Source organism: Odocoileus virginianus, chromosome 3, assembly GCF_023699985.2.
Source record: "Odocoileus virginianus isolate 20LAN1187 ecotype Illinois chromosome 3, Ovbor_1.2, whole genome shotgun sequence".
NCBI classification, from domain to species: Eukaryota; Metazoa; Chordata; class Mammalia; order Artiodactyla; family Cervidae; genus Odocoileus; species Odocoileus virginianus.
Window position 1 is genome coordinate 35339666 of NC_069676.1, and position 27965 is coordinate 35367630.

Sequence of the window (27965 nt, forward strand, 5' to 3'; positions counted from 1 at the left end):
CGTTCTCAAGATTTGCTCCACCATGTTGTTGTTTTTTTAAATTATATATGCTTGAGTTCTGGGACTTAAACAGAGATGCTCTCTATCCCTCAGTATTTCTAACTGAATAATTCAGATTCCCTGGAGATGGAGATGGCAAACCACTCCAGTATTCTTGCCAGGAAAATCCCATGGACAGAGGAGCCTGGTGGGCTACAGTCCAAAGGGTTGCAGAGTTAAACATGACTAAAGTGACTTAGCAAGCAACAAAATGAAAATATAAGTATCTAGAAATACTCTTTAAGATAAGTAACATATAGTCATCAGTTTTTAGGTCATCTGTTATTGGCAAAAAGACACGGATTTGCAGCCTGAGGACTGGTATGTTCAAGTCCAAGAGTGACTAGGCTCTGTCACTAATCAGCTGTGTGACCCTGATAAAACCTTTACCTCTCTGCCTTTATTGACAAATAAGAATCTATCATAAGAGAACCACCGTGACGATTAAATGTTAAAGATGCTTCACCTGCTTCTGGGTCAGAGCCATGGCGGTGGCAAATTCAAGCCCTGTCAATCCCATGGTATTCTTTGATGACAGCATTGGCGGCCAGGAAGTTGGCTGCCTGAAGACTGAGCTCTTTGCAGACATTGTGCCTAAGACTGCTGAGAATTTTAGGCAGCTCTACACAGAATTCAGAAAAGATGGGCTTCCAATAGGATACAAAGGGAACACCTTCCACAGGGTCATAAAATATTTCATGATTCAGGGTGGAGATTTTGTTAATGAAGATGGTACTGGAGTCACCAGTGTCTACTAGGGGCTGTTTGCAGATGAAAATTTTAAGCTTAGACACTCAGCTCCAGGCCTGCTTTCCATGGCAAACAGTGGTCCCAGTACAAATGGCTGCCAGTTTTTCATCACCAGCTCTAAGTGTGATTGGTTAGATGGGAAGCTCATGGTGTTTGGAAAAATCACTGATGCACTTTTGGTGATGAGAAAGATTGAGAATGTTCCCACAGGCCCCACCAATATGACCAAGCTGCCTGTGGTGCTCTCACAGTGTGGGGAGATTTGGTCCGAAGGGAGGCCGAATCAGACCCTCTACCTCTGCCTCTGCAGGCCTCCCCGTGCTCGGTGTGATGCTCTTGAGTAAGATAACAGGGATTGGCCCCCGTACTGGTTTCCCTGCTGGCTGCTGCCCCATTCGACCAAGAGACCTTGGAAGCATCACAGATTCAGAATCCAAGATCTCGTGTTTAAGTCAACTATAAATAAAGTCATTGCTTTTTTTAATGCTAAAGGTGCTTCATAAACTACAAAGCACTGCACAAACATCAGTCATCTCTTGCACTGGAAGCTCCAGAGCCTGGCATGAGACCTGGCACAGAGCTAGAATTCAAAATTCACAGACTTATGTAAGTAACTGATGAGTTGTGTGATCTCAGGCAACAAAATTCTCTTCTCCTGTACTTCCTCCTCCTCCTCCTTTGATATCACTGTCATCCTTGTTCACTGGACTACAGTCATACTGTCCATTTTCTTGTCCTCCTAAACAGCAAGCTTACTGCTGCCTCAGGGCCTTTGCACCTACTGTTTCCTCTGCCTGGATCACTCTTCCCCAGCTCTTTGCATGGACATTCCATTCTCCTCAGTCAGGTCTTAAGCCAAACGTCATTTCTTCAGAGGCTTTCTCTTACCACTCTAACTAATGTTCCTCTCCTATCATTCACCTAATATATATTCCTGTTTTATTTTCTCTACCTGTTGACTTTTTACACTCTCCTTCACTAGAATAAAAAACACTACTAGAAATTCCTTGTCTTTTTTAAAATTAATTTATTTGTTCGGCTGTATCAGGTGTTAGTTGTGGCACGTGGGATATTAGATATTCATTGCAGCATGGTGGTTCTTTAGTTGCAGCATGTGGGATCTGGTTCCCTGACCAGGGATTGAACTTGAGCCCCCTGCATTAGGAGTGCAGTCTTAACCACTGAATCACCAGGGAAGTCCCTCCTCTGTGTCTTGTTCACCACTGTATTCCAATGCCCCAAAACATCTAGCTCATAGAAAACTCTCAACAAACATCTGAATAAATAAGACTGAAATAACTTTATATCAAAAGTTTCATTTATTCAACAAATATTTTGTATGCACCTACGAGGATTCGGGCTTTATTTCAAAGTGGTGGAGATTCAGCTGAGAACAAAATAGACAAAATTCCTGCTTTCTTGGGACTTGCCTTCTAGTGGGGAAACAAACAAGATAAAAAGAGAAGTACATGTTATATCTGATAATGTTTTAAGGAGAAAAAATAAAGAGAGCAGTAAAGGAGGATATGAAGTGTATGTGGAGGGGCACACAGTAATGAGACTGAGCCATGATGGTATGTGGGGGAAGTACATTCCAAAACAGGATAAGTGGGACAGGAATATAGGGGTTGGAGGCTAACACAGTAGCTGATGAGGTCAGGAAGGTTAAGAGAATTCATATTGTATAGTACCCTATCGACTAAACCAAGGACTTTGACTTTTACGAAAGAACGATGAGAAGGTTTTGGAGAATTTAAGCATGGGGTATCACGATATGGCTTGCTTTAAGAGGATCGCTGGGGCTGCAGTTTTGGGAATACCTGAAAGGTAAGTGAAGGGACCAGTAAGGACATTACAAATACCATAGCAAGAGATTGGGGCTCCGAAAGACTAGGGAAGGAACAGGTGTGGGGTTGGAAGATTACATTTTGACTTTTGACAGTTATTTTGGAGTGGAGTTTAGGGAGAGTTCTGGCCTAGGCGTCAGCACCTGGAAATCAAATGGTACCTAATATAAAAGTTATCGAGTCCCAGCTCTATCGCTTACTAGTAGCGAACTCGTGAGTAAATCATTTCTAGGTTCTGAGGCTCTGTTGCCCTACTAGTGAAATGAAAAGGATATTCCCATATAACAGGGCCTTCATGAGAACAAAATGAGAAGTGTCAAAAGTTGGCCGCGAGCAAGGTGAGAACCCTGAGCCAAGACCGCACGGCCCTGCCCCAGAGGAGAGGACTGCCGTGGAAAGACCGACTTTCGAATCCACCACACGAGCTCCGCAGCGACAAAAAAGAAGCGCGCGTGCCAAAGCCGCAAAGGAACCTGCGGTGCCCAAACCTCGCGAGATTTCTTGGCCGGGCAAAGTCATCTTCCCAGCCACATCTCGCGAGATCAAGATACATGAGCGGCTATCGGCTGGTTAGGGCTTGCGGGGAAGATGGAGTATCCTGCATTGAGCACGGTGGAGAACGCGGACAGCGGCGGGGCCCGGTCGTACAACAATTCGGAGGAGCGGGAGGGCCGGGAACCGGATGGGCTGCGCTTCGACCGCGAGAGGGCGCGCCGCCTCTGGGAAGCAGTGTCCGGGTCGCAACCAGTAGGGAGGGAGGAAGGTGAGTCCGGGGGCTTCAGAGGCTGGAAGCCCCTCGCCCGCCTTCTCGTTTCGCGGGGAGTGGCGGAAGCGCGGGGCGGGGACGTGGACCGGCCCCCAGGTCTACGGTCACACCCCCTGGCGCTCGGCCCGCCCCCTTGCGCGAGGCGCCAGGGGACTCCCTGACAAGCGCACCACTCTATGGCGTGGGTGCCGTGGGCCAGCTCCCCTGAAAAATCCAGGCTGCGGCACCCCAAGAATCGCGCGCAGATGGTCAAGGGCCTTCTCACGCTGTGGCCGTGGGCTTCTTTCCCCCGCCGTCGTCACCCACCAGAGCTCATCTCTTCCAGAATTCGAGGACTGGAATCTATAGACTTGCCGTCTAGGTCATCTCGGAGACCCCCAGAACCTTCCCTACCAGCCTCGTAGCCCCTTCACCGTCCCAGTTTCCAGGTTCACCCATCCCTAATGCCTCTTGGCTCCCTTCTTTCATACCCAACACTTCCGAGGGCTGTAGATGTAGAAGGTCGCCTCCTTACCTCAGTGTTCCTTCTGGACTTGGTGACTGAGTCCTGGCTTACCTTTGTTTTTTGGTGTCTCTTTTCTTGTGTCCACCAACTGGGTCCTTTTTCTAATATGGGGGCCAGGAGCCTGAGAACCTGGCCAGGGCATTCTTTGGCTCCAGCTTCTTGTTTGTATCCCACGCTTGACCCAAAGTTGAGGAGAATAGAATACACAAGGCCACCTAGGGGGGCATTTCTGGGCTTCCCAGCTTGCTCTGCACTTGACCTGGCCCTGGATAAGATGGAGATAGAAAGAGGGGAATAAAAAGAACGGCTGTGACCCTGTTTTGTGACCCACTTCACAGTTCTTAGCAGAGCTAGCTGCTTAACTCTAACCCAGAAGTACACAAACTGGGCTTTTGTGCTAATCCCGTCAGGTAATCTGCAGAGAAATCAGATTTCTCTAAAGATTTGTTTGCTTGCTGAGCAGACTAATCTTGGAAGTTAATTTATTGCTTGTGAACTGATTGCCATGGGATAAAATGAGGTTTTTGACCACATCCAAGGAAGATATGTTTAAATTTGGGGTGGTACACACGACAGACCTATACCCTGTATATACTTTACCAGTTAAAGTAGTCTTGTGTGACTGTTAAATTAATATGAGGCTCCTATCTCCCTCATTCTTATGCTTTCAAACTTGTTTGGCACAGTTACAATTTTCCTTTCATTCATTTGACAAATACTGTCTTCCCAGGATTGGCTGGAAATCAGAGCTGCAAAGATGAAAATACTGTCCTTGCCCTGGACGGGCTTGTGGTCTAGTCCAGGAAGCAGATGCCAAGACAGTTGCAGTATGATGTAGTGGGTGCAGTAAAGAGGAAAGTCTAAGAGTTGGGGGTACACATAGAGGAAGTGACCTTTGTCCTCAGGGGACAGAGCAGGCATGCACTGGACCTTGAAGCAGAGAACACAGCAGCTGTGCTCTGGAAAGTGAACTGTTTATGTGTGTATGAGTGCACACAGTCACTAAAAGACCAATTCACTTCTCTGATCTCACTTTCTCCAGTGATTTGTTTGAGGTCTAGATAGATACCTATAACACCAGGTCCTACTCACCTTGGGTTTTTTGTTTTCTCTTAGTTATAATTTCTGTTTTCTCATTGAGTTGTAATTTACACACCATAAAATTCACCCATATAACTGTACAATTCAATGATTTGTAGTAAAAGTATAGAGTTGCATAACCCTAGTCCAACTTAGAATATTTCCATCACTCCACTTAGTTCCTTTGTGCGTTTTTTTTTTTTTCATTTCGGAGAAGGCAGTGGCAACCCACTCCAGTACTCTTGCCTGGAAAATCCCATGGATGGAGGAGCCTGGTAGGCTGCAGTACATGGGGTCATGAAGAGTCGGACATGACTTTGTGACATCACTTTCACTTTTCACTTTAATGTATTGGAGAAGGAATGGCAAGCCACTCCAGTGTTCTTGCCTGGAGAATCCCAGGGATGGAGGAGCCTGGTGGGCTGCCGTCTATGGGGTCGCACAGAGCTGGACACGACTGAAGTGACTTAGCAGCAGCAGCAGTATTTATTATTTGGCTGCGTCAAGTCTTAGTTGTGATTATGTGGGATCTAGTTCTCTGACCAAGATCAAACTCAGGGCACCTGCATTGGGAGTGTGGAGTCTTAGCCACTGAACCACCAGGGAAGCCCCTCTTTTGTGCTCTTTTACATTAAATCCCCACTCTCACCTCCTGCCCTTGGCAACCACTAATCTGTTTTCTGTCTCTATAAATTTGCCCTCTCTGAACTTTTCACATAAATGGAACATATAATACATAGTCTTTTGCATTTTGTTTCTCTCACTCAGCATGTTTTTGAGGTTCAGCCAAATTGTAGTGAGTATTAATACTTTATTTCTTTTTATTGTTAAGTAGAACTCCATTGTATGATTCTTGCTTTTTTATCCTCTAATGATCTCTGCCTGTCCAGTGGGCTGTTTAAACTAGTAGCATTTAATTTAGCTGTTGATATGGCTAGATTTGCTGTCCCTCCTTCATGACTTGTGAAAATCAGCCCTCTGTTTCCCATTCTAGATCTCTCAGCCTCTGCCCCATAGGTCTTCTGATTATCTACAATATAGATACAAAGTAAATCCTACCAATTAGGTGCTTTCTCATAAGATTTGGATGGCAGAAATGTGAAAATCACATTCCTAAGACTATTGGTACTATCAAGAAAAATTGTAAAACTATAAGGTCTTCCCACATCAGTGTTCCAGCATCCATTCTCCAGCTTCATAGGTTAAGAGGCCTGTTCAGTGACATGGAGCTTCTTACTTCAGCAAGGCTGCAGTGGAGGCCTCAGTGACTGTAGCTCACATGTTGGAACAGTTTTGCATGCATTGTTCCTGGAGACATTTCCAGAAGGCTCAGCCTAGAACCTTCAGTCTTTCCAATATTTTCTAAGCACCTAATTGCTTGTATCAAACCTGTTCCCTGTGGTAATTGGTAGATGGATTAGAGTTGTATCTGAGCAACAGGGATGCACATTCAGGCCACCTTCTCAGAATTCTGATAACTCATGTAAGTTCTTTTTCCCCTCTGTAGACCTTACCTTCCTCCAGCCTCATGAACTTCTTGCAGATTTTTGTTAAGTCAGGAATTCAGGAAAGGGTTGACTGGACAGTTCTGACTCAAGGTCTCTTTTGCAATTGCAATCAGATGGTGGCTAGAGCTGAAACAATAGTAGATGGAACTTCTGGAGAGACTAGGTGTCTCTTTTTTTCATGTAGTCTCAGGGTCTCTCCATGTGATTTCATAATGGAATAGTTAGGGCTTCCTCCCAGCTTGGAAGAAAACTGCCTATGTAGTGGCTTAAGACTTGAAGAACAGTGCTTGCTTTGGCAGCATATATACTAAAATTGGAACAATGCAGAGGAGATTAGCATGGCCCCTGCACAAGGATGACACGCAAATTCATGAAGCATTCCATATTTAAAAAAATAAAACTTGAAGAGCAAATATTCCCAATTTGGTTCATTTTTATAATATGTCTTCCACATATCTATATGTTGTTTAGTGGTCAGCCAGTGATTCAGTAACACCTGGAGCCAGTAAGGCCTCAGTCCTCTGCAGCTGGATCTGTGGGTATGTAGGAAAGGGCATTCAAAGTTCAGGCCATTTTAAAGTCACCCCTAACATTTACTTTCTGTCAGGCTCTTTTGCACCACTTCTGTGCATGTGAACAACCAGAGTTGGCCAGGAGTATTTAGCCACCTTAGGCCCTCTTAGGTCCCCACTGCCACCAGTCTCAGCCACAGACATGACCAACCTCAGGTTGTAGTAGAGCCTTTGGCCTTTGCTGCTCACCTGCCTCTGAGACCATCGCTTCCACTGACATTATCAAAAGATCGGGGCATTGTGCACCACTCCAACTCAAGTAATTCCCTCTTTCATGGGGAAGCTGTTGGTTCTCATATCCTGCCTCTTCCTGGTAGAACCTCTGCTCTTACTGAGTGTGGGAGGTGATGAGAGCAGTCCCAGATCCCTGCTATTCTCATCCAGAGTTCAGCAGATGTACAAGCATAACTGCTTCCCAGATTGTTAAGTGCCTTTGATCAGTTTCCAGAGTACTGAAGGGATTGTTTCTGTCAACTTTGTCCAGTTTTATAGTTGCTCTGGGTGAAGAAGATCTCCTCACTCTATTATAGCTGCAAGCTCCACCTTATACTCATTTTATGTTCAATTTCACTTTCTCTGCCTGACTTCTAAATTTGGAGGGTCCAGGACTCAAAAGCCGACGGGCTTCCCTGGGATTGGTAAAGAATCCAGTCCACTCAGTGGTAAAGAATTTTTACTTCGCCTGCCAATGCCGAAGACACTAGGTCAATCCCTGATCCAGGAAGATTCCACATCTGCAGAGCAACTGTGCCTGTGTGGCACAAGTAATGAGGTTGTGCTCTAGAGCCCGTGAACCCCAACTGCTGAGCCCACGAGATGGAACTGCTGAAGCCTGTGCACCCTAGAGCCCGGACTCTGCAACAAGAGAAGCCACTGCGATGAGAAGCCCGCACCCTCCGCAACTGGAGAAAAAGCCCGCACAGCAACAAAGACCCAGCACGGTCAAAATAAATAAATAAATAACTATTAAAGTCCCAAGAACTCTTTCCTTTTCTAGCTACGTTAGGCATCCTCTTCTAGTCCACCACTTTAAACGTGATAAATACACTGATGATTCTCAATTTGTATCTCCAGCTCTGACCTTTCCCTTGAACTCCAGGCTTGCATCTCTAAGTAACTACTTGATATCTCTACCCATGTGTATGATAGACCACTCATGTTTAATATAGCTGAAGGAAAAGTCTTAATTTTCCCTCCAGCACTGTCTTCCTCCACTTCTCATTGACTTGTTTCTCAAATTCAAAACCTAGGAGTTACCCCTGACTCCTGTCCTATTTTACCCATGCCATCCAGTCAGAGAAATTGGATGTCATATCTACTTCCAGAACATAATTCCAAATCCATCCACTTTTCCTCATCTCTGCTGACAACCTGCCTGGTCCAGATTTCTGTCATCTGCTGCCTAGAAGACTGCAACAGCCTCCTCCCTGCTCTCCCTGCTTCCATTCCTATTCCCATACAGTCTGCTGACACAATGAACAGACTCATCTTTTCAAAATGTAAGCCATATCTTGTCACCTCTCATCGCACTAAGAATAAAATCCATAGTTCAGACCATGGTTTATGAAGCCTATACTCTTCGGCATTATCTGGTGGGCCTCAAGCTGTCTCTCCCACTTTATTTCCTACCACTGTTCACTCATTCACCATATTGTATCCACAGTGTCCTTCTCTTCATTTCTTGCATATTCCAGGCTTATTCCTGCCTCAGAGACTTGATTATTTTATTGAAGTATAATTGATTTACAATATTGCATAAATTTCTGCTGTACAGCAAAGTGATTTTTTTTCACATCATTTTCCATTATAGTTTATCATGGGGTATTAAATATAGTTCCCTGTGCTATACAGTAGGACCTTTTTGTTTAATTCATTCGACATATAGTGGTTTGCATCTCCTAATCCCAAACTCCCAATACATCCCTCTCCCACTCCCTCCCCTTGGTAATGACAAGTCTCTTCTCTATGTCTGTGAGTCTGTCTCTGTTTCATAGATAGGTTCATTTGTGTCGTATTTTGAAATTCTGCATGTAAGTGATATATGGTATTTGTCTTTCTCTGTCTGACTTCACTTAGTATGATAATCTCTAGGTGCATCCATATTGCTGCAAATGACATTATTTCATTCTTTTTTTGTGGCTGAGTAATACTCTATTGAATATAGGTGTCACATCTTCTTTATCCATTCATCTATTGATGAACATTTAGATTGTTTCCATGTCTTGGCTATTGTGAATAGTGCTACTATGAACATAGAGGTACATGTGTCTTTTTGAATTATAGCTTTGTCTGGATATATACCCAGGAGTGGGATTGCTGGATCATATGGCAACTCTGTTTTTTCAGTTTTTTAAGGAACCTCCATGGTGTTTTCCATAGTGACTGTACCAATTTACGTTCCCACCAGCAGTGTAAGAGAGTCCCTTTTCTCCACACCCACATGTTATTTGTAGACTTTTTAATGAGGACCATTCTGGGTTATGCATTTTATTAGATATTGGGGATACAAAGTCATAAATGACATGGTCCTTACCCTGTTTAGTCTCTGGGAATCAGATTCTGAATATCTTGAGAGGGAACCCCATCTCCTTTAATAAAATAATCCAACATCCCTAGGCAAGGAGAGGATGACTGGACCTAACATTTTCCCCTTGTGGGCTTTGCATTCTGAGGAACCTCTCGCCCTCCCTTTAAAAAGCTCTCAGGGGCTTCCCTGGTGGCTTGGTGGTAAAGAATCCACCTGCCAATGCAGGAGACACGGGTTCAATCCCTGATCCAGGAAGATCCCACATGCCACACAGCAGCCGAGCCCATGTGCCACAACTATTGAGCCTGTGCTCTAGAGTCCAGGAGCCACAACTACTGAGTCCGTGTGCCGCAGCTGCTGAAGCCCATGCACCCTAGAGCTTGTGCTCTGCAACAAGAGAAGCCACTGCAATAAGAAGCCTTCGCACTGCAACAAGTAGCCCCTGCTTGCTGCAACTAGAGAAAGCCTGCACACAGCAGCAAAGACCCAGCACAGCCAAAGATAAATATATAAAAATTAAAAAGCTCTGGCCCAGATCTATTCATGGATCCACTTCCTTTTGTTTCTCTGAGGATGGCTGAGGCAGCTGAAGTCTTTCAGAAAAATTTACCAAACACTGTAGGAGAAAAATGGGGAAATAAATAAGGGACCCCAACAAGCAGAAATATAGCCAGACAACACCCCTTCTTCCCAAAAGGGCTATTACAAATAAGCTTTAGTTCTTGTGGGAGAAGTACTTTAAAAGCTCCCCACCAAGAAGTACCTTAAAAGTTCCCCAATAAGAAGTACCTTGAAAGTCCCCCACCCAAAAGTTCCCTCCAGGAAATCTTGTCCACTTTTTGATCTAGAGTAGAAGATAAAAAAGATGGATTTTCCATCTCATCATGGTTTTCTAGACTTACCCCTGCCTCAGATTATCAATGTCATGATGACAGAAATGTCTGGAGTGAGATTTCACTCCCTCCTCAAAAAGTAAGGCCTTGTTTTTCAGGTGTGACAATTAAGCACAGGTTAAAACTGTGGTTTCCTATAGTGTGGAACTTACGTGACATGTTGAGTAATTTTAGATATTTCAAAATCAGATCAAGAACAGTAAGAGAATTATTTCCTTTTCAAGTCTTTCAATCCTTCCATTTCTACCTGAGAAGACATCTCAGTTGGTTGCTACCACGTCTTAACACCTCTCCTCCCAGTTGCCGCTCTATTAATGTTCCTTTTACGGAGCTCTGCAAGCTTCTCACACCAGTATCTAGCTGGAATTATTTTCTTTTTAATGTGTTCATTTTTATTGGTTTTTACTTAAGTTTGTAATTTAAAGACTCCTTTTTAAAAGAATTTAGTAAAGAAAGTTGGCCTACATAAAATTATAAAGTAAGTTACAGGTTCGGTGGCACAAGAATATAGCCTGAGTCATGAAAGCCCTCAGGGGAGGGGTGGCAGATTTAATAGTATGGCGTTCCATTATTCAGTGCCTGCATTTGAGGCAGCGTTCAAAGACAGTGCTATTGAGGCAGGTTTTTAACTCACACAGCTTTTATTTTCTTCTCTAGTGGAACACATGATCCAGAAGAACCAGTGTCTCTTCACCAACACCCAGTGTAAGGTTTGCTGCGCCTTGCTCATTTCTGAGTCTCAGAAGCTGGCACACTATCAGGTATGCCCTTGTACCTTAGTACTTTCTAGACCCAACGCCAAGCCTGCTCTTTTCTCTGCACAGTGAATTCCTTCTTAGCCACCCAGATGTTGCCTCCATGCATGTTGGCTTAATTTTTGACTGAGTCTTAATTTGATTGATTGTCTTAATTTGACTGATTGACTTAATTTTTCTGAGTCTCATTTCTCCATCCAAATCAAGATCATTGTACTTATATGTTCCCTTACAGCTTGGTATAGTAGAAAGTCTATGCTTTGGCTTTAAATAAACCTGTAGTCGAATCACAACTCTGCTACTCATCTTGGTCAAGAAACCTCGTTATCTTCAGCCTCAGTTTCCTTATCTATAAGATTGAGATGATGATAATTTTCTCATAAATTTTTATGATTAGACTGGGCAGCATCTAAGTACCTTATAGAAAGTAGGAATTCAACAAACTATTTTTTCCCCCTACCCTCTCCTCAAAAGTTTCTGTGAGGATGAACCACTGAAAATCTAGTAGATATTTTTGAGTGCCTTAGGTATGAAATGGCATTTGGGTATCTTTGATTTTTTTCCTGGGTTCTTACAGAGCAAAAAACATGCGAACAAAGTGAAGAGATACCTAGCAATCCATGGAATGGAGACACTAAAGGGGGAAATGAAGAGGCTAGACTCAGATCAGGTAATCCAGCTGCCATGTTGAGACCACTCGCTTCCTGATGAAGCCAGCAGGCAGGTTGGTGTGGTGGAAAGAGTGTGGGCTTTGAGTCAGACTGACTTGGCTTCAAATCCCGGCCCTGTTGTGTGACTTGGTCAAGTCTTGATCCTTTCTGAGGCTTGATTTCTTCCTCTGTAATAATGAGGATGCTAATATCAACTACCCTTTAGGATTTTTCTAAACAAAAATGAAGGAAGGTTTATTAAAGCCCCCAACACAGAGCCTGGCACATAGTAGGGGCTCAGTAAATGGAGCCAATGTTATACATTACACCGAATGGTTTGTTAGAGTAGGACAGCTGTCCATGCCCTACTCAAGAAGAGAAAGCAGAAGGAAACCGGAATGCTTACTTTCTTGAGATCCAGTGGAAGGAACTGAGTTTAGCCCTTGAATATTGGGAATAAACAAGTAGAAGGAACACTTTTCCAAATTCTTGCTCTGATCAAGATGTAAACATGTTTGCTTTTGCCTTAGCAATACTGTGAGAATTATGCTGAAACAACCCCAATCCCTCAGGTGTACCATTATTTTTGTTCCATGGCAGGCTGTGCAAATATTATGGGATGAGAAGTCAGCAGACTAGGGCCAAATACTAGCTCTACAACTTACTGGTTGGGTGACCTTGGACAAGTTACTTAACCTCACTGTAGAGAGAATAGTTGCTACCTTGTAAGGGCATTGTGAAGTCAAATTACAATTCCTAATGGATGTTCAGTGAGTTAGAGTTTATACGACAAACTGTGCCTCCCTATCACAGCGGCCACAGGATTGGAAGGGCCTTGCTTATCCCTTCTCCACATTCACTGGACTAACCCCCTAGTTGCCCTCCTTATGATGTGGAATTCAGAAAGGCAAGATCAGCTCTGTGGCTCTGGGCAAGTCACTTCATCTCTTTATATCTCCAATCCCTCAACTCTCGGAGTGGTCCAGTAGTTCAAATGAGATCACAGACTCCTCCCCATCCAACAAAGAATGATTCAGCCCCAAATGTTAATAGTACCAAGGTTGAAAAATCCTATCTTATATGAATATTTTATTCAGAGAGCAGACCTGAAAGAGATCCTGGAAGCCCTTAATATAGGCTTGAAATACATTGTTTTCTAGCCCAGTCAGAATCATCAAATAAAATCCAATGGTCTGCTTGTTCAGTGAACCCTCAACATCTGCTGTGTGCCAGTCTCCACCAGGGTGCTAAGGATAGGAAACACAGATGAGTCTAACGGTCTTTGCCCAGACGTTGAACTTTAGTCCACAGGAAAGTCTCCTAAGCTATGACACTGTCAGTTTAGGGTGACACGTGGTATGATAGAGGTCTATTTAATGTATTCCAGGAGTATAGAGGAAGAATGAAGTTAATTCTTTCCGGAATAATCACACAAAGCAGGTTGATAATTCTTTACTGAGTAATTTTCTTGAGTAAAAGTCTCTCAGAAGAGGTGATAAATTTAATCTGGGCCTTGAAGGCTAAGCAGACATATGCCAGGCAGGAAAGAAAGGAGGATCATTCTAGGCAGTAGGAATGGCCCAAGTAAAACACGGAAGTAGCAGAGAACAAAACGGGGAATGGTGAGTAGCACATGGGATGAAGTCGCTCAGAAAGAATCCAGAAAGGTAGGTTGGGGTGAGTGTGTGAAGAGGGCCTTGAAGGCCCATTCTCCTACGGGCAGTGGGGAACCAGTGGAGATTTTCCGGCTGGGCAGTGGCGTGATCAGACCTGTGTTCTTTCTCCTAACCAGAAGAGCAGCAGAAGCAAAGACAAGAACCAGTGCTGCCCCATCTGTAACATGACCTTTTCCTCCCCTGTCGTGGCCCAGTCGCACTACCTGGGGAAGACCCACGCAAAGAACTTAAAGCTGAAGCAGCAATCCACTAAGGTGGAAGGTACTGGTTTTCCTGAGCGGTGCTATATCGGGACCCCTCCCGTCCTCAAGGCACCAATGCCAGGTGCTCCCAGAAATCTCGCTGGGGCCACAGACTGGAAGAGGTTGAACTGCTTTTGAGAGCCCTTAAAAATATCAGAGTAGACACAGCTTCATTGAAATGCAGTCTCAGAGTCATACTCACCTAACCTTCCTTTCTTTGGTTATATCAGTCTTTCTCTATAGAAGCTTCTTAGCCCTGAGCTTTTGTCCTGACAAATAATTATAACTCAGGAGTGCCCAAGTCCTCCAGGCTATGCACACCAGGAGAGCATTCTATCTCCTGCCTCTCTCAGTTAGATTTTTCCCTCCTAGCATCCACCTGCCCTTATTACCATGTATTCCAAGTTAAAAGTTAGATTCTTGTCTTTTTTGTGTGCTCAGGTTATGCCCTGTTCACTTTAATCCTCAAAGCTGCCTGTTCTCGAGACAAGGACTTGCCTTTCAAAGCTAAATACTTCAGCACTGCCATTACTGCCCAACAAACAGTGTTCGCAACTGCCATGAATTCATTCCCAGTGCAGTGACTTCTAAAATAACCCCCTTTATCTTGTCACCACTGGGGCTCAGCTTTCACTTTCATCTCATTAACTGCTAACTTTTTAGGATTTTACATCTCTGCTAACTGCAGTTAGTCAAGACTGAAGGTTCTTTGATCTTTATTTCATTTTTTTCTAAGTAATTTTTCTTCTCTATTTTGGACCAAGAGGTAGACTATACTATCTGTAATACTTGTACTTTTTTGAATTGCTGTATTATGAAAACAAGATAATTATGTTTTAGAAGACTTTGAAGAATAGGGTAAAAAAAAAAATCACTCATAATTATACTGTCTTACCACACCCAAATCTAGTATTCTAGCAATGAAACAACAGATAAAGTCATGGATGCCCAAGTTTAAATCCTGGCACTGCTATTTACCATCTGTATGACTGACCTTCTTCATACCTGAGTTTTCTCACCTATAAAATGTTGATAATATCACCTACTTCATAGGTTATGAGGATGAAATCATGTATATAAGGGCCCTGAGACATAAAGATGTTCAATAAATGACATTTTAGGATGTTTTGTTTTGTTTTGTTTTTGGGCCGTGCTGCACAGCTTGCAGGTCCTTCATTTCCCACATAGAGATTGAATCTGGGCCCCAGCAGTGACAGCGCCAAGTCCTAACCACTGGACTGCCAGAGAGTACCCAGCAGGTCCTATTGTCAGTATTATCAGCACAATCAAGATAGTGAGTGGAATCCCCACATAAAATGCAATGGTTGATCAGGCATTCACCACCCAGAGCATGTCATTGGCCTTGCTTCTGATTTGTTCATCATTAAGTTATACTAGTACTAGTTGCTTTTTTGTGAAGTCAGTGTAGGTACCATTTATGGTACCAAAAAGATTAAACATTAAGCCAAAGGAAACTAGCTTAAGAACAGAACTTTATAAGATCATTTATCTTTAGATTTATATGAACTTGTCTTTCCATAAATGGGAAAATTCCCTGGAATATTCCTGGTCCAAAGTTTCCATATTCAAGAGTTTATTTTTCATATTTACTTTTGGCCCTTGCCACATAACAGATGTGTTTTTATATAGTTATAATCATAGTTCATGTACCATTTGTATCCTGCTTTAACTTTTAATTTTGTAGTTAGAGCACATTTCCATGTTACACATGAGTTTATAACTATATTTCTGAAACTAAACACTTCTCTAATGTAAAAGTAATACAAGAATATTGTAGAAAGTATGGAAAATATAGATAAATGGAAAGAAAAATACCCATAATTTTTACCATTCAAAGACAACCACTGTTAACATTTTGGAGTACTGTTTCTCCTATAATCTTTTGTTATGTGTATGTGTGTATATCTGTGTCTATATTTGTTTTATGTATGTCTAGATTATGTATATAAATGTAAAATACTTTAACCTTATTGTTTTTATAAAAACAATGCATACTCCTCATTGTTACTTCTAGTTCAAACAGTGCAAAAGGTACAAAGAGAAGAGTAAATACCACCCAAATCCTACCACCAAGAGAGAAACACTGTTAATATGTTGGCAGCATTTCAAAATAGCAGTACACACATACAGATTGCACATATGTCTTTTAGTAATGATATGATCATATTGTGTATATAATTTTCTTTTATAGTCTTTTCGCTAATAGAACATTTGTATTTCTCCATGTTATTAAAAAGTTTTTCATAAACATTTTTAATGACAATATCCCATTGCACCACATTCATTTAACCATCCTCTAATGATGAATATTTATGTTTTCTCCCTCTCCTTTGTTGGTATTTATAAATAACACTACAGTGAACAGTCCTGTAGAATTCTCTTTCTATATTTCAAGTTGTTTCCTGAAAGAAGACTCCCATAGCCCTCATTTTTATTGGATGTCCATTAAATGGTTCCTCCAACTTTAATTAACCATTCACCTCTGATGTTCTCTTTAGTATCTTTTAAAGAATGACCTTTATGTTTTAATGACTGATTATCTCTTCTGATATCAAAAATCTACATTCACTCTAGAAAAGGTGGAAAATACTGAGAAGTATCTTTTTACACAATGCTCTTGGTGTTTCTCTGCACATTACCAGTTGTTTTACAGAACTAAGGACAAAAGAAATAGTTTACTATGTAACCTGCTTTTTTTTTTTCACTCAACACCACATACTGTATATTTTTTCTTTTATTGAATATTCTGCAACATGTACATTACTTTTCCAGTGACTTGTTGAAATAATGACTAAGGAAAATTAATAGCCAGGGGAATTAAGAGTCTCTGTACTAGAAAACCATTGTAGGAAAAGCCAGCAACTTTCTTCTGGCTTGTTGAAAATCCTCAAAACTTCCCCCATTGAAGTGGAAGAGATGAAAGAGCATCTGCATGTGTGAGTGCTGCTGAACCCCACCCCTCCTCCACCATTGGTGGGGGTTCTAGGCCACATTCTTAAAGCAGTGGTTACTGGATTGATACCATTCCAGCCATGTGGGCTCATTAGTGAGCCATGACATCCACTTTTTAAAGCAGCAGTGCAGCCTATAGTCAGGACATTTGTTGGCCCACAGGAGGCTCACACATATGTCCATACCAGGCTCTGATTAACTGAATTCATAGACCCGAGCCAGGGGTGTTTTCTGTAGGTAAACACATGGGCTGTAGCCTTCTTGTCTCCCTGCCATACTCTGGCAGCCTGGCATAGCAAAGAAGTCATGGTCTTTAGGATCATACAGACCTGGATTCACTCATTAACTGAGTGATCTTGGGTAAGTCATTTCCCCCTTCTAAGCCTCGGTTTTTCTCTGTATCATGGCAAGATGATACCTACTGCAGAGCATAATTCTGAGGACCAGAAGAGAAAATATATATACAAAGCTCGTAACTAAATGTCAGTGTCATTCTCCTCTCCCCTACTCAGCCTAGAAGGCAGTGTAGCTTAAAAGGCCCCCTTAGTGTGGTGCCTTTTCTACATGACCCTCTAGACCCTCAGGATGTACATCTGTGCATTGGCTTCCAGATCTATAACTGGGGTACTTTAAGGATAGGAATAAAACACCCACATTTCTTGTTCTATGTGGTGTGACATTCTGGGGAGTTCTGAGGGATAAAAAGACTGCAAGCATGTACATCTCTCATCTATTTTAATTTGGCAGATGGGTAGCAGAAGTGCAGAACCTCCTTGGAATATGAGAAAATAGGGATTCATGTGCCTAAAGTAGTTTAAGCTGCCAAACAAAGGAGCCAGTCTCTGGGTTCCCCCGTATCTTCTCAATTAGAGAAGATTTTCACTGTGTGATTCACACAGGCAGTGCCCCATATGCAAGTGTGATTAACTAGTGACCCAGCCTTTCTTTGCATTCAGCATACATGAAAGCCTGGCACCTTCTGGGTGTTTTCATTGTTTCTGTTTGAACTTTCTCACCACAGCTCTGTCGAAACGCCTTACAAACCCTTTCCTTGTGGCCTCCACCTTAGCCTTGCACCAGAATAGAGAGATGATAGACCCAGACAAGTTCTGCAGCCTCTGCCACGCGACTTTCAATGACCCTGTCATGGCTCAGCAACATTATGTGGGCAAGAAACACAGGAAACAGGAGACCAAACTCAAGCTTATGGCACACTACGGACGGCTGGCTGACCCTGCTGTCACTGACTCATCAGGTAAGGGCCTAGCTCACACCCAGAGCTGATTCAGGGCTTGACTGCTAGAGCTCCCTGGACCATCAAAGGCATGCCTTTCCTCTTTAGGTCTTCTGAAGCAAGCATTGCAAATTCAAATGCTTGCAAAAGCTAGATGGGAAATTTTGATAAGTGAAAAAGCCAGGAAGGGGTATAGTCAGCTGAAGAGTTCGTGCCTCTCCTAGGCAGTGCTAAACATTTGTTACCGTATCTTTCAGTTTTTCGAAAGACTCTGGAAGCCAGATTTACAGCTGACCCTCTTTTGCTCTAGTCCCTGCCCCTCCTTTACTTGGTCCTGCCTGGCCATTCCCTCTGTCTCTTTTATTGGCAGGATTCAGGCACTGCAGTGTTTCAGGCCGCTTATCTTAACTTGTATCCATTCTTTTCTTTATCTCAAGCCAAAGCCTTCTCCTTGTATTCACCCTCCTCCATTTGTCTAAGGCTAAATTACCATGTTTAATCCTAGAACTGTATCCTAGATATTTTTTTCTTGCCTAAATCATCTGATTTCTTTACAGATCAACTAAATTTTTTCATGAAAACCTAGGTGGGGGGAAAGGATATCACATCCCACTTTGATATTAATATATACAGCATAATTTGATTCCCACAGCATTTCTATAAAATGTGATTTTCCCAATTTACAAATAAAGAAGATGAAATTCAGAGTGACATGCTCAGGTCTTACAGCTGATATGACCTGATATTAATAAATGACAGCATCAGTTGGGGTCTCTAGCTCTGTCTGATTCCAAAACTTAAGCTCCCTCCCCCTGCCTCCAGCTTTGAGTGTACTTGGCTGGAGGCGCTCCAAGTACAGGGTTTCAGCAGAAACATCGAACTGACTCTGACCCCCTTCTTACTTACAGAGGTGGGGTGTTGACCTAGGATGTGCAAGCAGGGACTTCCACTGACAAGACTTCTGCCTTCCTAAACGATTTAGGTTGTTAGCAGCTTGGCTTTTTTTCCCTGCTGGCTTCAGTCCACCCTTGTTCATTCATTCTTTCAGACAGTCATCCTGCACTTACCAATAGCTGCCATAGTCTAGGCCTTAGGCTAGATGCTCTCACATGTAATTACCTGATTTAATCCTCACAGCAACTGTGTTGTGCACATTTGATTATTCCCATTTTACAAATGAGGACATTAACATCAGAAAGATGAAATGGTTTGTTCTGGTTCCCATGCTAGACTGTGGCAGCCAACACTGAAATCCAGGTAAGATTCTGTGTTAGGTCCACAGAATAGTTTCCACGGGGTTTCTGGCGTGTATCATGACAAGTATGGGTCAAATGTGAGATGACCCAGAGTGTCCAGATGTCTCCCACCAGGGTGAGATGCAGCATCTACCAAGCAGATTAAACAAGACTTGGAGTTTGCTTTGTACTCCAGGCCCACATTTCTCTCATTTACTTAAGAATGCCAAACTAAGCCCTCGTATCATTCAGGTAGCCAAATCCTTCCAGTCACTGGAGCTCTCAACGTCCCTTCTGGGTTACTGGAATCCTCTTTTTCTGTACCCCCCATCACCTTCGCTCCCTTCTTTAGGGCCTTGCCTCCTGCACAGATCAGGTCGGCTTTCTCTGCCCCGTTCTGATCCCCTAGTTGGCAGGATTCAACCTCTGTACATGGGACAGGCTTTCAGGTCTATTCATTTCATATAAAGTCAAGAAACGTTTGTTGAGCTCCTTCCTAATATACACCATGCATTGTGTATATAACATATATTAATTACATGTCCATGTTCTTACAGAGCTTAGAGTCTAGCGGAGCAGACAGGCATTGAGCAATTAACTACAAGTGTGGCAAGCTTTAGTAAAAGAAACAAATGGTATGCTATGAAGATAACTTAAGATGAAGGAGCAAGGTACAAAGGCTCCCAGAAGCAAAAGGGATAGTGTGAGGCAACATGATGCTGGGGAGATGAGCTGGTGTCCAATCATGGCATTGTAGGTCATGTTTGAGATTTGAGCCTTTATCCTAAGAGCACTGGGAAGCCATTCACATCTTCAGCATTATTAATTAGAGCATTCTAGTTACAAAGTGGAGAATGGTTTAGAATGAGGAGGAAGGGTAGTGGAGAGAGACAAACAGTGAGGCTGTTGCAATAATTCTTAGTGGAGAATATGGGAGCTTGGACTAAGGTAGCATTGGTAGAGATAGTCAGGAGTAAATGGATTCAGGAGGTAGGTAGGAAGTAGAATTGGCCATCCAATGTGGGAGCTAAAGGAAAGCAAGCAGTCAAGGTTTAGCCTTAAGCCACGAGGTGAATAACCAGGTTTTGGCAGCCTGAGTTTAAGATACCCGTGAGATATCCAAATAGGAATGTCCAAGAGGCAGTTGGATATATAGATGTAGATCTAAAAGAAAGGTCTCGGTTAGAGATACCACCATTTTGGTGGTTAGAAAATGCTAAATATTGGTTGTTTCATATGTTTGAAGCTAATAAGTGGTACTTGAAATCAGGGAAATGAATGAGATCCCTTAGAGAGTTTGGAGAGAAAGGAGCAAAGGGCCTAAGATTGAGCCCTCTGAAAATTCTGATATGCTATAAACATGGATGAACCTTGAGGATATTATGCACAGTGAAATAAATCAGTCACAAAAAGATAGTTCCTATATGATTTCACTTGTACGAAATATCTAGAGTAGTCAAACTCATAGAAACAGAAAGTAGAATATGGTTGCCAGGGATTAGGAGAAGGGAAAGATGGAGAGTTTAATGGGTGTAGATTGGCAATTTCATAAAAATGACAAAAGTTCTGCACAGTAATGTGAATTACTTAACATGATGAAAACACAAATTTTTCTAACCCAGAACTGTCCTTTAACATTAACTGAATTGGACACTTAAAATAGATTGGATGGTAAACTTTCTGTTATTTGTATTTTACCACAATTTAAAATAGTAAAAGAAGAAAGAAAGAAAACCAAGTTGAAACCTCTGAAACCGGCAATAGTAAATGGTGGAGGTCAAACAAGAGACAGCGAAAGTAACTGAGAAGGACCAGCAAAGGAAAGTCGAGTGTGGCATGCCGAAAGCAAGGGCAGGAGACGGTGGAGGGGGCTCACCCATGCTGTCCGGCGCTGTTGAGAAGCCAAATACTAAAAGGTTGCATAAGCATCCATTTTGTCCATTAAGTTTAGATACAGGGAAGCCTCCATTGGCCTCAGAAAGAGAGTGTATGTGTGTAGGGGGATAGGTTGCAGAATAATTGAGAGACAAGGAAATGGAGAAGCAGTTGTAAACAGGGCTTTCAAAGTCTTGGCAGTAAAAGGGAGGAGATACAGGTGCTTTTCCAAATAAATCAGATGTTTTAAAATGAGCTCTAGTGATTTATTCTTCATAAAATCACAGGGGGAAACCAGAATATCAAACAAGTCAAATGAAAACCAGATAAAAATGGATGAGTCTGGGTACTGAACAAAGCTGTTTTTTAGAAGCACCAATGAATTCTTCACTTACCCCAAGTGATGATTTGAATCTAGCTTACAGATCAGTATACTCTGCAGTGAGATGTACTTTGCATAGGAAAGTCCAGAGACCTGTGGTACAGAGGAAAGGATGGGGGCTGCACAGACCAGAGGGCAAATCCAGCTCTGATCCTAGGTCACTTAACCTCCCTGAGCTTGCTTTCTGCTCTGATAAATGGAGAACACCACCTACCTATCTTCCAGCATTATTATAAGAATCCAAGGGTATAAGTATCCAAAATTTTGTCTTGGCGCTTGGTGTTTAATAGATGATGAGTGAGCTGTTGTAGTCTGGGCATCAGTGACTCTTAACCACTGGTGGTCGTTACCCCCACACCAGCCCCCGGCTCCACCCTGGGCCTTGCAGGGATGGTGGTTCTGCTAGTCCGTTATGAGTCTTTTGCCTGTTTGTGTTGAACATGAATTCTGGCCTTCAGTGTCTAAAAAAGACCTGAATTCTGATTGCAATAATTTTCCCCTTAAATGCTTTAAAAGGATATGTCTTCCAGGAAATACCTGAAGATACAAGAGAAACAAAGGTAGCTGGGAACATTGGCTAGCTTATTGAATTAGAGGAGATTGTTGGTGTTCCCAGCTGCTTTGGAAGGCTGGTTAAAAGATACTCTCCACTTTTTTGCCAGCATCACTCATGGAACATATAAGAGTGAAATACAAATAAGCCAAAACCTCATACTTGCTGGACACTTACTATGTGTCAGTTACTTTTATTTGAATGATTACAATAACCTTATAAGGTTGACACTAATATTAACTGCATTTTATAGGTAGGGAACCTAAGTCTCAGGGAAGCCCCACTTGTACACATCTCAGAGAGATTAAGCACCTAGCCTGTGATCCTACAGATGAGAAATGATGGAGCTGGGGTTTGAACCTTGGTGATCTCACTCCAGAGCGTGAGATTTTAGGACGGCAGATGACAAAAGGTGTGTCAAAGGGCTCGTGAAGTCATGTGCACAGTGGCCTGCCTTGTGCAGCTGGCACCAGGCATGCTGGGCAAGTAGAGCCTCCTAGTCAGCCACTCCTGTTTGCCATTCACTAACTGTGTTCGTGGACATGTGACCATGCCTTATTTTCTTCCTCTGTAAGAGAAGGATGGTTTTCATAGGATCCTTATGAGCATCAATCAAAATAATATGAAGTGCATGACTATATCAGGCACTTAGTAAATAATAACTGCTTTTTATTGTAAGTATTATGGGTATGGTATAATTGGTTTTTAGTTGAGAAAAGCTGAGGATCAGAAAGGCAAAGGAATTTAGCCAAGGTCACATGAATGCAGAGCCAGGAGTCCAGCCCCATTTCTTGGCTCCTGACCCATGCTCTCTCTGCTAGACCATGTGAGGAAAGGCCACTTTGTCATTGGAGCAGCCCTGTTAGTGAGAAAGGGTATCTGTGAGCCCCACAGTAGAGAGAAAGATTAATTTTCCTTATAGGCCTTCTCATTAATTACTGTTATTGCAAGCCCAAGGAGAGGGCTGCCTTCCCAGAGATCTCTCATCTAAGGGCACAGTCAAAGTGGGAAAGACAGTTACACCAAATGTCACCTCTTTGTTCTATCAATCATTTATTTCCTCAGCAGATAGCTACTCTGGACCAGGCTCCATGCTGGGACTAAGGGTACAGGACACGGGGCGGACAAGGAAGTTCTCAGCTCCAGGGAACATACAGGCATACATGTGCCCCTGATCATTGAGGCCTCTGGGATTCTTACCAGGACCAACAACCTAAGCTCCCTCCACTCTACCATCTTCAGAAGAGCATTTGCACGTGCTGTCAAAAGCACAGAGTCCCCAGGTCCCTTCTTATTGGATTACTAAGCATCTTGACTTTTACGTGTGTTTCAGCCGGGAAGGGCTACCCCTGCAAGACATGCAAGATAGTGCTGAACTCCATAGAACAGTACCAAGCTCATGTCAGCGGCTTCAAACACAAGAACCAGTAAGTAATCACACTTTGAAATTCATGGGTCTGCAGCAGGAGCTCAGGGCTTCCAAATCAGAACAAAGCCAGGTATTCCTTGGCTTAAAAGGAATCCTGGCAGTCTTCTTTTTAGTTAGCAGAAGCTCCGTCAGTCAACAGAAGTATCCCCTATGTGAGTTCTCCTGTCAGCTTCTCCCCAGCCTTTAGATCTGTTGAGCTGAAGGTTTTAGTAGAAAAACATAAATGATTCCCTTAGTGGTCTCCTAAATTTTTTGGCAACATGTTAACAGTCGAACTGGGGACACTCCCCAACCCCAACCCACCACTGGCTTGAAGACCCTAGTCTTCACTGCCATTAGTTCTGTGGCAAGAGCTCCCTCTACAGGTTATTACCAAATATGACCAAGTCCTGTCCTTGATCAAATACTGTACACCTCTGAGTGGTAGCCCAGACAGACCCAGTCTGACAGACTCAGTCCCTGCTCTGATAACCTAACATTCTGATGGGAGGAGACAAAAACAATGACCATGCAAACCACCAGTAATTACAAATGGTGATAAGGGAAGAGACTTAAAGGGAAGAGTTGTCTGTCTGTAATAATCTTGAAAATGACTCACATTCTTTGGTTGAGCTCCTGGTCTGTTGCAGGCCATATGCCAAGCAGATTCTCTCAGGTAATCCTCACAATAGTCCTGGGAGGAAAGGGTTATTATTCTGATTTACAGACATAGGCGACCACCACTCAGAGTGGTGTTACGAGGCAGAGCTACTGTTCACACTGAGGCTTGGCAGGCTCGCAGCATGCTCCTCTGGGGCAGTGCTGACCAGGGGGTTGTGGCGCCATGAGATATGAACAGGCTAGGTCCGGCTGGGAGGGCTCAGATGGTTCAGTCCTTGCTTCTCAGGGTAGTGTGGACGGTGTGCCACACATAACCTTCAGAGATAGGAACTATCCCTGTTTTACAGATGAGGAAACAGTTTCAGGCAGATCTGCTGAGATGACTGCTTTGACTTTGGTGACTGGCTCTGCATTGCTTACAGGGCCAAGTGAATTAAAGGTGGTAGAAATGCAGAGTATTAGGCTCAAAACGTTCTTGGTCCTCTTCTTGGTCCTCTCTACTCTGCCTGAAGTCTCCTCTCCCACACTGTGGCTTTATTGATAGATACGTCTTTAACTGGGAGAACTCATGAGGCTCCCCTTAGATATGGATTCGAGGCAAGCCCTCGCAACTTGGCTTGCGTCTCACTTTCAGCATTGCAGCTTAGCTGGTGGCAATTTTGGCAAACAACTTGGAACCAGTCAGAACCCTACCGTGGGGCTACCCAGACTTGAAAATGCTAGTGTTGTTTACTATTTTCTTCTTACACTTTCCAGCTGTATGACCTTAGGTGAGTCAATAAACCTCTTTGAGCCTCCAGTTTCTTTTCTATAAGATTATGGTACAAAAAACAAAGATTATAGTACAATTTCTTGAACACATAATTCAGTCTCATTTAATTTGCAACAGCATCTCTGAATCAGGACTCCCACCCTTTGCAACCCAAGGAAACCTAATATCAGATGGATTAAGTAACTTGCCATAGATCTCATGGTTACTTGGAGTTAGACCCAGTATTCAAACCTCTGACTCCAAGCCCATTCATTTTGCTCTGCTATTTCCAAATGGAGCTCTTCTTCCTCACCTTATGGGATGAAGTAAATGTTAGAGATAATATATGTGAAGTCCTAGTCCTGATAAGAGGAGCTGTTAGAGAAAAGCTTTCATTCATTCACCAATGATTTATTGTGCACCTATTATGTGTCAAACCCTGTTTTGAGCACCAGGGCTATGGTAGGAACCAAGACCAATGCTTTTCTCTGATCCTTTTGATCCCTCTCTGATGGTAGAAAGAGATCCTAAACAAATCCAAAACAAATCAGACAGTATCAGGTGATACTAGTGAGGTCATGACTGGAGAGCCACTTGATTCCATGTGCTGGGGAGAATGGTCTTCCTGTCCCATCCAGGTCATGTAGGGGCCCATAGGCAGAAAAAGTGGTTCAGTATAGAGGAAACACATGGGCTTCAGTCCTGAATCTACCACACTTTAAAACAGCTTATTGTGGGCAGGTCACTTATACTTTCTGAACTTTAGTTTCCTTTTATATAAAATGGGGGTGCTGGTCCCCCTGCCTGGCAAAATTAGCATGAGAACGAAACAGGATACTGAAAACAGAACACCCGGCCTTGTGCCTGGCATGCAGTGGCCCTCAGTAAAGAAGAGCTGCCCTGCTTATTACTCCACACCCTGAAAGAGCTGTACTGTCATTAGAATAAGCTACCTGGGATACCATCACAACCACCACAAACTAACCCTATGCCTTTGTTCCTTCTCAAATCACAGGTCACCAAAAACAGTGGCATCACCTCTGGGCCAGATTCCCGTGCAAAGGCAACTCATTCAGAAAGACTCAACCACCTTGGAAAACTAAAGGTGTTTCTGTCCAGCAACCCAGGTTGAACCAGCCATGAGCCAGCTTCCTGTTACTATGGTCAGCCCTTGGCTCCCTCTTCCTCCTTTCTTACACCTGGAGAATACACAGGCCTAAGGCAGGAGTAGACCATAGACAGCCTCTGATCGGCCCAGGCAAATCTACTTCTCCTCCTCCCCTTTGGAATCGGCCTTGTAGGTCAGGGTAAGGGAAGCAGAGATGTTGACAGGACTTGGGATTTCCCAGGGTGGTAATTTGGAGGATGACCTTTCCCCTTTGTCAGCCCCTCCGGGCCGTATGTCATGAGACCCCAGGCCTGTCTTTCCACTAGAGGTCACTTTTGGACCACTCCCTGCAGTTAAAGAACAGAGGTCTCCCTAAGCGCTAGGCATCTCCAGTGAAACCCGAAATTTTCACTCCAGGCCTTGGCCTGGGTAGGAAAGGACAGATGGAAGTGGCTGCCACACGGAGGCTTGGAGTTCATGTGACACTTCCCGCCCCCCAAAGAGCGTGAGCTTTCCTGAGCCTAGTACCCAATGCTGGCCAGTTGTCCAGACTGCTGCCCACTGTGAAGTCTCCTCCTGGAGCAGTGACACAGTCCTGGCAGAGCACTGCTATCCCTCTTTCCCCTTCTCCACAGTTCCTGAATGGTGCTAAGGACCTGCAGCAACTGGGGACAAGCTAGAGCCGAAGGAGGCCTCAGTGCCCAGTGGGATCACAGAAAATGCCAACAGAGGCCTTTCCCCTCCTCCATCAGAGGTGCTCTGGCACAGGGTCATGTGGGAAGGTCCCCACGTAAAAATTTCCTGGGTGGCTCTCTCCCTTTAAAGGGAAACTGCCCTCACGCCAGCCGGCTCCGAGGTTGACCGCTGTCCTTCGGCCCTACTGGTCCTCTTGTTCCCCTTGCGCAGTGGACCATCCTCCCAGGCTGCTGTGGTGCTAGTCCTCCCCCATCGTCCACTAGGAGATTCTGGAGACCAAGGAGCAAGATGGGCCCTTAGAGGAATAGAAGAGAGAGCTGGTGTAAGCTTCTGCAGTGAGGAAACAGCTATGTCCCCGACCCCAAATGTAGGTTTCTACAACACTGCTGTGCTTTATGGCCTGGGACTTCACTGGGAGTGGACTTTACCTCATAGCTTTCAAACAGGAGTTCCATGGAGGGTCACCTTCTGGGTCCCTTCTCACTGGGTCAGAGAAGTCCACAGCTGCTCTCGTGGGCTCCTCCCTCCACTCCCTGTCCCTTCGCCTGTAAATGCCTTTGTGTATTGTGTGTGTGTGTGTGTGTGTGTGTGTGCGCGCGCGCGCGCACGTGCGTGCTTATGCTCTATCTTTTGGTCACTGAAGCATCTAAATAAAGAATTTCTCCCATAAGCCAGACTGCAACTCAACAGATTTGAGATTTGAATCGTCTATCATGTGTATCTTTACCCTTTGCTCTGTCCCTGGTCAGACTTCAGCACCCTAAGTAGTGATTTTAGGAGCTGGGACAGAAACAGATACCCAAATTGCTTGGCAGCTCTGTAGAAGTCCTACAGAGTCCAGGTGCCCTAAATTCAATACAAGCTTTTCTGCTCCTCTACCTCCCCCTATCCTGGAGGGCCTCACCGAGGTCTCTAGAAGGTTTAAGCTGGGAGTCTACTTTGTCTGAGATGATCCTGTGACTGCTATGTGAGAAGGAATTCAGGGGAGCAGGAAAGGAGATGTACAGGGAGGCCAAAATGAACGTGGTGTCCAGTTTGACTCTCTCCAGGCTAGCTCCTTCAGGGCAGAGACCTAGTGTCATTCATCTCCATTCCTCTGATAGACTGAGTGGTTGGTTTGTCATGCAGTGTTTGTTGAATGAAAGAATGAATGAATGAGGACGCATAAGAAGAGATGGGCTTTTCCTGCTCAGCTCATTCATAGCAGCAGGCTGGTTCCATGGAACTTGTGATTCATGGGAAAACCTTCTCCATGACCCAGAAGTGAGCTGGGAAAGGAGGGTATGCAATGACTTCAGCAGCCTTTTTTGCTTCAGACA

The 27965-nt window shown here is 43.7% G+C and overlaps 1 protein-coding gene, 1 non-coding gene and 1 pseudogene across 3 annotated transcripts; all 3 read left to right on the forward strand.

Annotated features, from left to right (window-relative positions):
- The first annotated feature begins 524 nt into the window (after positions 1 to 524).
- On the forward strand, positions 525 to 1133 carry LOC110125130 (peptidyl-prolyl cis-trans isomerase H pseudogene; annotated as a pseudogene).
- Positions 1134 to 3165: 2032 nt separating this feature from the next.
- Positions 3166 to 27316, forward strand: ZNF346 (zinc finger protein 346). 2 transcript variants are annotated; one of them, XM_020874007.2, is made up of 7 exons: positions 3166 to 3399; positions 11145 to 11248; positions 11820 to 11912; positions 13685 to 13829; positions 17805 to 18038; positions 23396 to 23489; positions 25858 to 27316. In XM_020874007.2, exons 1-7 carry the CDS (start codon positions 3225 to 3227, stop codon positions 25943 to 25945), a joined length of 933 nt encoding a protein of 310 aa, XP_020729666.2. In that variant the 5' UTR covers positions 3166 to 3224; the 3' UTR covers positions 25946 to 27316. The 2 variants fall into 2 exon arrangements, with proteins under 2 accessions (XP_020729666.2, XP_020729667.2); XM_020874008.2 differs by having other exon boundaries at positions 17853 to 18038.
- Positions 6779 to 6885, forward strand: LOC139034506 (U6 spliceosomal RNA). The gene has a single exon (XR_011487052.1). It is a non-coding gene; the product is annotated as a U6 spliceosomal RNA (small nuclear RNA).
- Positions 27317 to 27965: the final 649 nt, after the last annotated feature.

Bases quoted from the DNA above. Each gene is read 5' to 3' on its own strand.
- ZNF346 (XM_020874007.2), top strand. From the start codon at position 3,225: ATGGAGTATCCTGCATTGAGCACGGTGGAGAACGCGGACAGCGGCGGG. The intron at 11,913-13,684 runs GTAATCCAGCTG...TCTCCTAACCAG, and splicing joins AGAGGCTAGACTCAGATCAG to AAGAGCAGCAGAAGCAAAGA. The intron at 23,490-25,857 runs GTAAGTAATCAC...CTCAAATCACAG, and splicing joins GGCTTCAAACACAAGAACCA to GTCACCAAAAACAGTGGCAT.